The sequence below is a fragment of the Macrobrachium nipponense genome, chromosome 20 (genome assembly GCF_015104395.2).
Source record: "Macrobrachium nipponense isolate FS-2020 chromosome 20, ASM1510439v2, whole genome shotgun sequence".
NCBI classification, from domain to species: Eukaryota; Metazoa; Arthropoda; class Malacostraca; order Decapoda; family Palaemonidae; genus Macrobrachium; species Macrobrachium nipponense.
Window position 1 is genome coordinate 767,880 of NC_061089.1, and position 13,432 is coordinate 781,311.

At 46.5% G+C, this 13,432-nt stretch overlaps 1 protein-coding gene across 1 annotated transcript in view; it reads right to left on the reverse strand.

Annotated features, from left to right (window-relative positions):
- Positions 1-13,229, reverse strand: part of LOC135221434 (leiomodin-3-like) — a 111,429-nt gene extending 98,200 nt beyond the window's left edge. Inside the window, exon 1 of the mRNA XM_064259205.1 lies at positions 12,913-13,229. Within this exon, the coding sequence (XP_064115275.1) occupies positions 12,913-13,013 (101 nt within the window). The 5' untranslated portion in view covers positions 13,014-13,229. The remainder of the gene's footprint in view (positions 1-12,912) is intronic.
- Positions 13,230-13,432: the final 203 nt, after the last annotated feature.

Consider the following 13,432-nt stretch of genomic DNA (forward strand, 5'->3'; position numbering starts at 1 on the left):
ACCTTTCGAAGCTCCTCATAAGCAAGGAGATCGAGATATCCAATCCCCTCAGTTTTCAGGACTAGTGCCCAGGGCGGCTCTATATCCTTTGAACTGTGGGGCTGAGAGGAGCTTCTCTCGGCAAAGAAATACGAGGAAATCTGCTACCTGCTGAAGAGTGGCTCTGAGAGGAGATATACCCCGTCTATGACACCAACCACAGAAGACGGCCCACTTCCCCTGGTACACAGCTGCAGAGGACTGACGGACGTTTCCAGCCATCTTTGTTGCTGCGCTACGAGAAAAGCCTCTCGTTCGCAAGAGATGGTGGATAACAGCCAGCCGTGAAGTCGTAGGGAATGGACTGTTTGGTGGTACCGCCCTACGTGTGGCTGGACGAGAAGGTTGTGCCAAGGGGGAATCTCTCTCGGTTCTCCTGCGAGAAGAGCCAGGAGGTCCGGATACCAACTGGCCTGGGGCCATTTGGGAGCCACCAGGATCATCCTGAGATTTGGGGTGACCAGTGCTCGACTGATCACTTGCGAATCAGGCTGAACGGGGGAAAGGCATACGCGAAGAGGTTGTCCCCACGGATGTTGAAGACGTCCTCTGCAGCTGTCCATGGGTCCGGCACGGCTGAAAAGAAAACCTGAAGTTTCCTGTTGTGCCGGGTGGCGAACAGATCCACTACTGGTCGCCCCCACAGGTCGAAGAGCCTTTCTGCCACGTCCTGGTGTATGGACCATTCGGTTCCTATCACCTGATCCCGACAGCTGAGCTTGTCTGCTACTACATTCCTCTTCCCTGGAATGTAGTAGCTTGTCTGCTACTACATTCCTCTTCACCTGCCGAGTCAACTGGTACAACGGGAGAGACACTAGGCCCCCCTGTTTGTTGACGTATGCCACCACCGTGGTGGTGTCGCACATCAACACCACTGAGTGTCCGATCAAGCAGTCCTGGAACTCTTGGAGCACGAGAAATGCTGCCTTGAGCTCCAGTACATTGATGTGAAGGTGCTTGTCGCGATCGTCCCACACACCTGAAGTCAGCAACTCCTCCAGGTGTGCACCCCCACCCTTCCCTTGGTAACAATGCGTCTGAGAACAGCTGCATCTCCGGGGGGGGAGTGCGTAGAGGCACTCCCTTTAAGAGGTTCCTGTCGTCCAGCCACCAGGCTAGGTCCTGCCACCTCCAGTGTCAGGGAGACTGGGAAGTTTGGGGGATCTGTTGCCTGTGACCAACTCTCCTTTAGTCTCCACTGAAGAGACCGCAGGTGAAGACGCCCGTGAGGGACTAACTTCTCGAGTGACGACAGGTGTCCGATCACGACCTGCCACTGCTGAGCTGCCTGTTCCTGCCGAGACAGGAACTGGTTGGCTGCCTCCCTGAATCTGCTGATCCGCGAGTCAGCGGGGAAGACTCGCCCTGCTACCGTGTCGATCAGCATACCCAGGTACTTCATCCTCAGCTTGGGTTCGAGATCGGATTTCTCGAAGTTCACCACGATCCCTAGATCGCGACAAAACTCGAGCAGTCGATCCCTGTCCTGCAGCAACTGCGAGCGGGAGCTCGCCAGGACTAACCAATCGTCGAGATACCTCAGAAGATGTATCCCGTGCGAATGGGCCCAAGCAGACACCAGAGTGAACACCTGTGGGGTGGTTGAGAGACCGAAGCAAAGTGCCCTGAATTGGTACACCGTCCTGTTGAGGATGAAGCGGAGGTACTTTCTGGAGGATTGATGGATGGGTATTTGGAAATACGCATCCTTCAGATCCACTGAAACCATGAAATCGTTCTGCCTGATGGAGTCGAGCACGGACCGTGCTGTCTCTATCGTGAACCGAGTCTGGCGAACGTATCGGTTCAGGGGAGAGAGATCTATCACCGGGCGCCAGCCCCCGTAGACTTTTCCACCAGGAAAAGACGACTGTAGAAGCCCGGTGACTGATCCGTGACGATCTCTACAGCTCGTTTGCTCAGCATGGACTGGATCTCCTGTCTTAGTGCTACGTCCTTCAAAGAACCTGGAACGTACGTTTGCTGTTGGACCGGGTTGGAGATGAGGGGTGGCCGAGATTCGAAGGGTAATAGATATCCCTCCCGAAGGACATCTACTATCTAGGTCTCGGCGCCGTAGCACTGCCAAGTTGCCCAATGGCTGGCCAGGCACCCCCCCACTTCCGGCAGCAGGTGAGGGGGAACGCCGTCCCTAGCGTTTCCCCCCTTTCTTCGACTTCTTCCCTGACCCTCCTCGTGAGAAGGAAGGCTGGGAGGAGGGCTGGTTACGGCCCCCTTGGCAGAAGTCGAAGAAGACAGTCTTTCCACGGGGCTTCGACGAGGCTATCGTCTTAGCTACCGAGGAAGCGCTTTGGCTTGACCGCAGTTCGAGGCTGCCCAGAAGCCTTCGAAACTGCCTGGTGTACCAGACGGTCACTGTCATCAGTGCGCCATCTGTCCACCGCAGCGTCCACCATCTCTCCTGGGAAGAGAGAGGAGGAACTCCATACAGGTCCATTCCGAAGTCCTAATGCCGCCTCACGCCCAGCCGCCCTGGATACTCGTGTAAGGACAGCGTCCCTACGTCGAAGTACCAGGTTGGCCCACAGGTTTGCCGTCTGGTGGGCGAGGAAGGAGATGGCTCTTCCTCCAGACTGGCAAAGCCTCCTGAAGGCCGAGTCTTCTTCGGGAGAAATTCCCCCGGAGTTGGCTGCGACCTTAGACACTGTGAGGGACCACAGGTCTATCCAGGAGACGGCCTGGAAAGCTGCCATGGCAGTGGATTCCAGACCGAGTGCCTCTTGCTGCGAGAACCATAGGTTCTCAGACAGGAGCTGCTGCAGAGACACACCCGGTGTTAGCCTGGCTAACTCCGGGTTTACCTGTTTGGGCGGCATCGGATCTTCTGACGGCACGTAGAATCACCGCTGTCGCAGTAGAGGAGGAGGAAGCAGCTTGCTCGACCTGAGAGAGCCTTCCTGCCCGGAGACAAGAGACTCAACCTGGTTCAAGACAGAGTCGGCCAGCTCTGATCGCGGCAATCCCACCGTCGGTTTGGGTTCCCTCTTTGGGCCCCAAAACGACTCGAGCTGGGACGTGGGCTCAGAAGGTGGGAGTGGCGACCCTTCCCCAAGGTCGTTGTGCTGACAAATCAGCGCAATAACCTTGGCAAAGTTCCTCTGGATCTCTGGAGTCTGCATCCTGAGGAGTAGGACCGTCCAGTCCCTCGAACAGGAGCACCTCCCGAGAGCCTCCCCCCTCGAGGGGGGGAACGGCGACAGACCCCTCTCGGTCTCCTCCAGCCACTTGCGCATACGTCCTGGTCGGTCCAAGAACCGTGCCTAGCACGTATGGCGTCGTGGTGGGATCATGAGGGGCGCACCCCTCACGATCACTCCTCAATACCTCGCTCCTCCCGGTGTAACCCGAGGAGGTTGAAGGCACGGGAGAGGCAGACCTGACGCTCCCCCCTTGCTCGCTGGCAGGACCAGCGGGCTTGGAGGGCTGCAGGCGATCGCCAACGCCTCGAGCTGCAGGCCTGGTCGAGCCGTTTCCTTGCGGAGAACGGCTGGACTGAGCACAGCGGCCCCGGTCTCGTGTGTCATTTGAGCTGCTGCTGGTTGCTGTACCCGCCCGCTCTCTGTGAGAGCGACGGTCAGGCGACCTGCAGAGCTCACTGTCACGTTGAGACCGGTGCTTGTCCTCACGGCGTGTCACACCGCTGGCGATCGGGGGGACCTCGTCCCAGCCTCGGCGCGTGGACGGTCGGCGACCGTCATGGCACCCCGGGTAGCCAGCTGGTCGCCGCAAGAGCAAGAGCTGGCCTGGTGAGAGTCGCCTGAGCGGCTGTCACCAGTCTTCCACTCCGTGCCGTGAACCTGACGTCGAGCGAGCTCTGGCGTCTGGTTCTTGGCTGCACGGTCGCTGGTAGGTGCCCCACCGTACACACACTACCTGATCGTCGTACCCTCTCCGCCGAACGAGAGGCCGAGACGGAACCTGATGCAGTGGCAGAGCCTCTGGCACCAGGCGAGAAAGTACAGGTGTTAGCCGGTACTCCTCTGGTCCCCGTAGTCTTCTTCCTGATGGAAGAAGAGACGGGCCCTGCTCCCGAAGGAGCAGGAGGACCAACGGAAGCACCCCCCGTCTCACCGGAGCGAGACAGGCCCTGAGAAGCTCCTGAAGGAGAATTCTTAGGAGGGGAAGAGGCAACCTTCTTCTTCTTCGGCTTGGAAGCCTTAGAAGTCGAAGGGGGCGAGGCGGCAGACAACGACAACGAAGAAGACGATGAAGACGACGACGAACACCTTCCTCTTCTTCTTCGTCAGCTTCCTCAGGACCGACGTCAAGTCTACCATCCAGGGCGGAGCCGGGGCTGCTGTTGCCGAAGCAACAGGGCTCGGACGCACCTGTCCGGAAAGACCAACGTCGGGTACAGCGACGCCACGAGCAAGAACAACCTCGGCAGGAGCAGGAAACCCAGGAACGGCAGGAACAGTCATCAACGGAGCAGTCACGGCAGGCACAGTCATGGGCATCTGGGTAGGTACGGCCAGTACAGCAGGTGGCACGTCCAGCACAGGAGGACGGACCAGCGACACCGACATCCTTGGCACCGGCGGCAGGTCCAGGGGCGAGCTCTTCGGGCACTGGAAGTCAGGTCTCGGCAACACGGCAAACCCTGGTGGCGGCAGCACAGTCCCCCGTGTCACGGCGATCGGCCCGTGTACAGAGGTGGTCGGCGAGACCGATACAGCATGCAGTGAATAAACCAAGTGAGGGGGAACAGCATAGCCTGGAGTGGTCAACGTGTTGGTTGTGGTGGTCACCGTGGCATGAGTGACCGCAGCAGCGCCAGCAAGATGGTATAACAGCCCCTGGACACTCGGCACGCCCTGCAAGCCCAGTGAAGCCAACACCTGGCCAAGGTCGTCCCTCGCAGCAGACGCACCTGGGGAAGCAAAGGTCGGGTTAGTACGGGGGGGTTTCTACCCGCTCACGGGGAGTGGACGAATGGATAGAGGACCCTGAATACAACTCAACGTCAGGGTACCGAGCGCCCTCCTCCACACTTGACAGATCGGGTGAGGAGAAGGACCTGGGAACCCCCCCCAAGGGGGAAGGTGCCATACGTGGGAGCTGAGCAGGGGGCAGGAAAGACGACGAAGTGTCCGTTACCAAAGGAGTCGCGGGAGAGCTCTCCGACAACTCCTTTGCAGGCCTTCGCTTCTTCCTGCCCTCGTACAAGCCCCACTGCACCTCCGACCAATTAACACACACATCACAGGGCTCGGTGCGAGAGCATTCGCACCCCCGGTACCGAGAGTTTACCTCCCAGTCGCGCGGCGCGCGCCTGTCGGACAAGCAGTTAACTACCAGACCCCTTGTTCGAAAGCTTACGACCTATCCAGCTGCCGCTAGTAACCTTCCTATTGTAAAAGGACCGAAGGTTTGTATGCCGTGTCGGAACAAATTTGAATTTCTGTCGGGGATGATGGAGTCTATAGCTAAGTATATATCTGCCAGGTAAGTATGTATGAAACTTTATTGTATCATAACAATATCATTTTTCAACTCAAACAAACCATAGTAGAAAACACAATATAAACAAAGCATACGACGATGAAGCGGGCAGAGGGCGATGACAAACACGTCCTTCACACCCGCGGCCGAAAGCAAAAGTGATTCTTCACCTCGCAGGCGCGCGGCGCATGCACTGTCGGACAAGCAGTTAACTACCATTCTCCCCTTGTTCGAAGCTTACGACCGTCCCAGCTGCCGCTAGTTACCTTCCTATTGTTAAAGGACCAAGGGTTTGTATTCGTGTCGGAACAATTCATTTTTACCTTGTAATCAGTGGTTTTATCATTACTGCCATCACAACTGAAACTCCACAGTGCTTATTTGATTGTAATTATACACATTTTGGTCTTAATTCGCTCCAAATTGTACTTAAACTACGCTGAGAGTTTGTTGATAGCGAAGTCGTGTGGGAAAAAATTTCCAGCCTTGTTGTATATCTGGCTGCCGAAAACCATCGCCAAGCAGACGACGAATTAGTGAATTGTTTATAACAAAAATTTTGTATTTTTTTTTCTAGCACTTTTCATTGATTTAAGTCTAGCTATATTACTAATTTTAACTTTTTATTTTCAATAATTGTATGCCAGAAATAAATGTAAACTTGAATGCTTGCATGCAAGGAATGGCAAAATTTCATCGTTGCCAATTTAGTGGAGCTTCACACATACGCCGATGCATTTACAAACTGTTTCCATGAATTCTAGTTGTCATAGTAATGCAATAATGATAAAATTGCTCTAATAAGTAAATATACTACAAATAGATATGCTAATTTAACTTATTTCCCTGGTTTTGTGTAAGTCTTGTACCCAGTTTGGAGGGTAAACACATACAATTGGCAACTGATAAACAATAGGAGAGCGCAAACAACACCATGGGTACTGTTCACAGCAACTGTTGATACTAATTGAGTCAGGAATCTAGTTACTTTTTCAATAACAAATATTTTCAAATCAATTACATAGGGTAGAATATCACGACAGGCCAACCCTCATCACGGTGGACGGGTCTTATTCACTCGATATTTAATTGGTGAAACATGAATACAATTGCAACTCTAAGCATACCTTATTTAAAAGACTGAAGTTTTCGTCACATTAGTGATATATGAAAGCCCCATACGAAACTAAAATAAGCATGTGAGCTCACGTAAAATATGTTTTCAAGGCAGTTTTGAAATCCAATATGGCGGCTACGTTTTGCATGGACGGTTCTCATCAGTGACGGCCACCATCTTTCCCCAGCCTTCCCAGCCACTCATTTGACAAGTTAGCGTATGTATGTAACGTTTATTGATCTTACTCAAGATTGCAGTTGTAATCAGCACAATAAAACAACATTTTGTTGCCTATATTAGGGAAAGTATGAAACTTGTTATTCCCGGGGTTATGGTTTGAACTGAATTCATTCTTACCTTGTAATGGCGGTTTTTTTATCCTTACTGCCATCACAACTGAAACTCCACAGTGCTTATTTGATTGTTATTATACACATTTTGGTCTCAGTTCACTCCACAGTTGCACTTTAAACCCGTTGCTGTTCCTGGTTTCTAAGCGCGCGCCATAAACACAATTACGAACAGGCAGACGACGACAGACGACGAAACTGCAAAGTTTTATTCCCTAACTGTTTACTTTACTCGTTATTTAGTTTAAATTTACTTTGTTATTTAAAAATTTTGATTTAGTTCATGTATATTATCCCTTTTTTGCAACCAAATTACCCCGAAAAATTACAGATATTTCTAAAGTAGATAAAATCAAATGTTTCTAACGTTTTCGTACATCCGGCTGCCGAAAACCATAGAGGAACGAATACGGAAAAGTGCATAGAGGAACGACTACGTTTGTTTTTTTTTGCTTTTTTGTTTTTGCTAGCACTTTTCATTGATTTCAGTCTTTATTAGTATTTGAATTTCTTTAATAATCGTATGCCAGAAATAAATGTAACCTTTAATGTTTGCATGCTTTAATGTTTGCATGCTAAGAATGGCAAAAATCATCGTTGCCACATTAGTGGAGGTTTCACACATACGCCGCCGTTCCATTTATATAAACTGTTTCCATGAATTCTAGTTGTCATAGTAATGCAATAATGATAAAATTGCTTTAAATATTTGATATATATACTTCCAATACATAGCCTAATTTCACCAATTTCAACGTTTTGTGTGTAGTCTTATACCCAGTTTGAGGGTCAACACATACCGAATGGCAACAGAGAGAGAGAGAGAGACGAGAGAGTAGAGAGAGAGAGAGAGTAGAGAGAGAGAGAGAGAGAGAGAGAGAGAGAGAGAGAAGGAAGGAGGGAGGCGAGAGAGAGAGAGGGCGGTAGGAGGGAAGAAAGAAAAGAAAAAGGGATGGCGGTGGAGGGGGGGGGGAGAGGGTAGTGGAGCTTTATACACGTGTTCGTATCCATTTTCTCGCATGAGTGGAGTTTTTGTCTCTTGGTACAAGGACAAGTGTCGTTATCTTTACGATTAGTGATTCACGATACCCTTATAAATTACGGCACTGGGTGTAATGCACTATAGCAAAATCTTGTTCTGTTACGAGTGTTCGTTACAGAAATAGGTATGCCCCAAAAACGTGCTTGCACTGTCTCTGAAACCCATAGTAGACATGCTGCTTAGTTGTCAATCAAGTTTTTATAACCAAGTATTTTTTACAAGCTAGCTATTGAATAAATTTGTACTTTTCTCAGTCAAAACATATGCCCCTCTAATGCTAACTTTATTCCCTCTTTTAACGACTTTCTGGTCATTGCACAATTCGGCCCCATAATTTCTTAGGTGCGAAAACAGACAGAGGCCCATGGACCGAAAACGATTGCGTCACACTACGGCGATAAATCAGCAGTAAAACATCTTCATATATCTAAAAAGTAAATAATAAAGATATATATGCGCATTACGATTATAACAATTACATGTATAGCTGATACAATCTGCATGAATAACTGGTAAACTGTTCTGCAATGACAGTTGAGTATAGCAATTATTTACAATAGGTACGAAAGTCAAGATGTCGTGACGTCATAATACAGAACTTAAAAGAACGTTCTAATTCAGAAAAATTAATTACTTAAATTTGAGTCAGAGTCGAGTTACTTTTTCAATAACGAATATTTTCAAATTAATCATCCATAAATATGTAAAATAATTGATGTTTTACTACTTATTTAAAATTAGCTAAGAGCACGCTTCTCGTCATCTTCTACCAAAACAGCTGTTTACTCCTGGCTTGTTTGTTGGTGAGAAATCGTGTTTCGATTGTTGTGATAAAAGTGCTCCAGCGTCTGTGGGTACAAGTGGTGTGCGGATTTATCACAGGAAATGGAAAGTTTGTTGACACAAGCGACTCCGTAAACATCGAGATGGCGTCAATCTTCGAAACATTTTTAGTTGTAAGTAAAAATTTCTAAAGCGTTTTGGTGAGATTTCCACTGCCGTGGGCGTCATTTTCAGTACCCTCTGTTTAAATCTTAAAATTTGGCCTTAATTTCTAACTTTGGAGAAAATACTTACTTTGAAAGGAGAGTAGAGGTCTTTAGCTCCGTTTTTCACCAACAAGAAGTCGCGACTGATGCCCATCTCCGGTGTCAGGACGAGTTATAAGTACTTTTCGGAGGGTGGCTAGCGTTGATTGTAGGTGGCCTGCTTGGCCTGCTGTGATATTCTACCCTATATAAAAACTTTATTCAATTCAATAAATAAATTGTAGTTAAACTGATGTTTAACTATTTATTTAAAAAATTATCTAGCGCACTATTGTTATTGTTGTGAAGAAAATGTCCCAGCTTCTATGGGTATAAGTGGTGTGCGGATTTAGCACATGGAATGGAAAGTTTATTGACACAAGTGACTCCGCAAACATCAAGATGGCGTCAATCTTCTACATTTTTGGTGTTTTAGGGTAAAACATCAAAGCAGGCCACGCAGGCAGCTACCATCAGTGCAAGCCACCCTCCGAAAAAAGTACATTATAACGCGTCCTGGACACCCGAGATGGGCATCAGTCGCGACTTGTTGTTGGTGAGAAACGGAGCTAAAGACCTCTACTCTCCTTTCGAAGTAAGTATTTTCCCCAAAGTTAGAAATTAAGGCCAAATTTTAAGATTTAAACAGATTTAAACAACGAGGGTACTGAAAATGGCGCCCACGGCAGTGGAAATCTCACAAAACGCTTTAGAAATTTTACTTACAACTAAAAATGTTTCGAAGATTGACGCCATTTCGATGTTTACGGAGTAGCTTGTGTCAATAACTAACCATTTCCTGTGATAAATCCGCACACCACTTGTACCAACAGACGCTGGAGCACTTTTATCACAACAATCGAAACACGATTTCTCATCAACAACAAGCCAGGCGTAAACAGCTGTTGGGGTAGAAGATGACGAGAAGCGTTCTCTTGGCTAATTTTAAATAAGTAGTAAAACATCAATATTTTATATTTATGATGATTAATTTGAAAATATTCGTTATTGAAAAAGTAACTCGCCTCTGACTCAAATTTAAGTAATTATTTTTCTGAATTAGAACGTTCTTTCAAGTTCGTATTATGACGTCACGACATCTTGACTTTCGTACCTATTGTAAATAATTGCTATACTCAACTGTCATTGCAGAACAGTTTACCAGTTATTCGTGCAGATTGTTATCAGCTATACATGTAATTGTTATAATCGTAATGCGCATATATATCTTTATTATTTACTTTTTGGATATGAAGATGTTTTACTGCTGGATTATCGCCGTAGTGTGACGCAATCGTTTTTCGGTCCATGGGCCTCTGTCTGTTTTCGCACCATAAGAAATTATGGGGCCGAATTTGCAATGACCAGAAAGTCGTTAAAAGAGGAAAGTTAGCATTGAGGGGTGGGCATGTTTTGACTGAGAAAAATACAAATTTATTCAATAGCTAGCTTGTAAAAAATACTGGTTATAAAAACTTGATTGACAACTAAGCAGCATGTCTACTATGGGTTTCAGAGACAGTGCAAGCACGTTTTTGGGCAATACCTATTTCTGTAAGAAACACTCGTAACAGAACGAGATTTTGCTATAGTGCATTACACCCAGTGCCGTAATTTATAAGGGTATCGTGAATCACTAATCGTAAAGAATAACGGACACTTGTCCTTGTACCAAGAGACAAAAACTCCATTATGCAGAAATGGATACGAACACGCGTATAAAGCTCCACCTACCCTCTCCCCCCCCACCCCCCCCCCCCCCCCACCCCCCCCCCCTCCACCGCCATCCCTTTTCTTCTTCGTTCCTCCGCCTTCCTTTCTCTCTCTCTCTGTTGCCATTCGGTATGTGTTGACCCTCCAAACTGGGTATAAGACTACACACAAAACGTTGAAATTGGTGAAATTAGGCTATGTATTGGAAGTATATATACATAAATATTAAAGCAATTTTATCATTATTGCATTACTATGACAACTAGAATTCATGGAAACAGTTTATAATAAGGAACGCGTATGTGTGAAAGCCTCCACTAATTGTGGCAACGATGATTTTGCCATTCTTAGCATGCAAACATTAAAGCATGCAAACATTAAAGGTTACATTTATTTCTGGCATACGATTATTTAAGAAATTCAAAATACTAATAAAGACTGAAATCAATGAAAAGTGCTAGCAAAAAAAAAAAGCAAAAAAAAAAAAAAAAAACGTAGTCGTTCCTCTATGCACTGTTCCGTATTCGTTCCTCTATGGTTTTCGGCAGCCAGATGTACGAAAACGTTAGAAACATTTGATTTTATCTACGTTAGAAATATCTGTAATTTTTGGGGCGGGGTAATTTGGTTGCTAAAAAGGATAAATATACATGAATTAAAATCAAAATTTTTAAATAACAATGTAAATTTAAACTAAATAACGAGTAAAGTAAACAGTTTAGGGAATAAAACTTTGCAGTTTCGTCGTCTGTCGTCGTCTGTCGTCGTCTGTCGTCGTCTGCTGTTTGTAATTGTGTTTATGGCGCGCGCGCTTAGAAACCAGGAACAGCAACGGGTTTAAAGTGCAATGTGGAGTGAACTGAGACCAAAATGTGTATAATAACAATCAAATAAGCACTGTGGAGTTTCAGTTGTGATGGCAGTAAGGATAAAAACCGCCGATTACAAGGTAAGAATGAATTCAGTTCCAACCATACGGGAATAACAAGTTTCATACTTTCACTAATATAGGCAACAAAACAAAATGTTGTTTTATTGTGCTGATTACAACTGCAATCTTGAGTAAGATCAATAAACGTTACATTACATACGTTAACAAATGTTCAAATGATGCTGGGAGGCTGGGGAAGATGGTGTCCGTCACTGATGAGAACCGTCCATGAAAAAACGTAGCCGCCATATTGGATTTCAAAACTGCCTGAAAAACATATTTTACGAAGAGCTTCACAATGCTTATTTTTTAGTTCGTAATGGGGGCTTTCATATCACAATATGTGACGAAACTTCAGTCTTTTAAATGGTATGCTTAGAGTTGCAATTGTATTCATGTTTCACCAATTAAAATATCGAGTGAATAAGACCCGTCCACCGTGATGAGGGTTGGCCTGAACTGATGTTTCCCCTAAGTAAAAATTTTGAAAGCATCATGGAGGTATGTTTGCACTGCACATGGCTAGATTTTCATTAAGCTCTGTTTAATCTTAAAATAGGTATGACCTTAATTTCTAACTTTGGAGAAAATACTCACTTCGAAAGGAGAGTAGAGGTCTCGAGGTGTTGCTCTCACCACCAATGACTCACGACTGGTGCCCATCTCCAGTGTCAGGACATGTTAAAGTACTTTTTCGGAGGGTGGATCAACAAGCGGCCAAGACTGGATCAGCTAGTCCACTCGGTTGTTTTCCCTAGAGGTGGCCAGCCAGTATTCTACCCTATTTAGTGACTTGGGAGAAAACTTACTTCGATGGATGCTAGGTACCTAGATCTTGTCTGATGTCCATGCCAGGTCACTGAGCAGGTTAAAGTACTTTTCCGGGAAGGTGGCCGCCTTCTGGGAGAGGTGGCCGCTATGCCACCGTTCAGTTTTTACCCTACATCTCAAGCTCCAGAATGTGGTTATTAGGTAGCCTATTTTAAATGTAAAAATGCACCCAGACTGTGATTAGACCATTGAAGTGACGCCTCAGAAATTTTCCGGGCGAGTTATAATTAGCTGGCCCCAGACATGATTGATATCCGTTGTGGACCAAACCTTCGAGATTTAGCTACTACCTAGGTATAGGCTAGTAGGTACTTGGAGTTCATGGAGGATAGGACGAACATACCTACCTAGTGCTTAACTAATATACAATAAAAGAAATTGCTTCGCCCACTTACTTGGCGAGATGAATGAGGTCCCAGGCTTTCAAATAGGAGAAGATAAGTAAAAGAACGTCATCTGAAAGATCAAGCAAAGAAGCGGGACCAAACAATGCCATTTGCGCGTTAGAATGACCAGCGTCTGCACTGCAAGACAACTTCTCAAATCATCACAAAAGCATCACGAACACCAAATTCTTCTTCTTCTTTTTCTATGCCTAGATTCCATCCTCTTTCAAAGTTAGCTGGGATGTATCGATGTTCACGTCTTATCAAATACGAACAACGTTATGGACGTCTATAAGTACAAAAAGACAAATTAAATAAAAAAAAAATAGTTACGTCTGCCATGTCCTTGTCACCAGTAATACAACGTTGTCTACTTGGAGAGAAAGTCTAGTGCATACTTGTTACTCATTAACTTATTGGCAGTAGGCTTCTTATCTGATTATAGAATGGATTATAGAACGCTGTGACCTACGAGGTCATTCAGCGATGAAAAGGAAATGGACAGTAAGAAGGTCTGAAAGGCGTAACA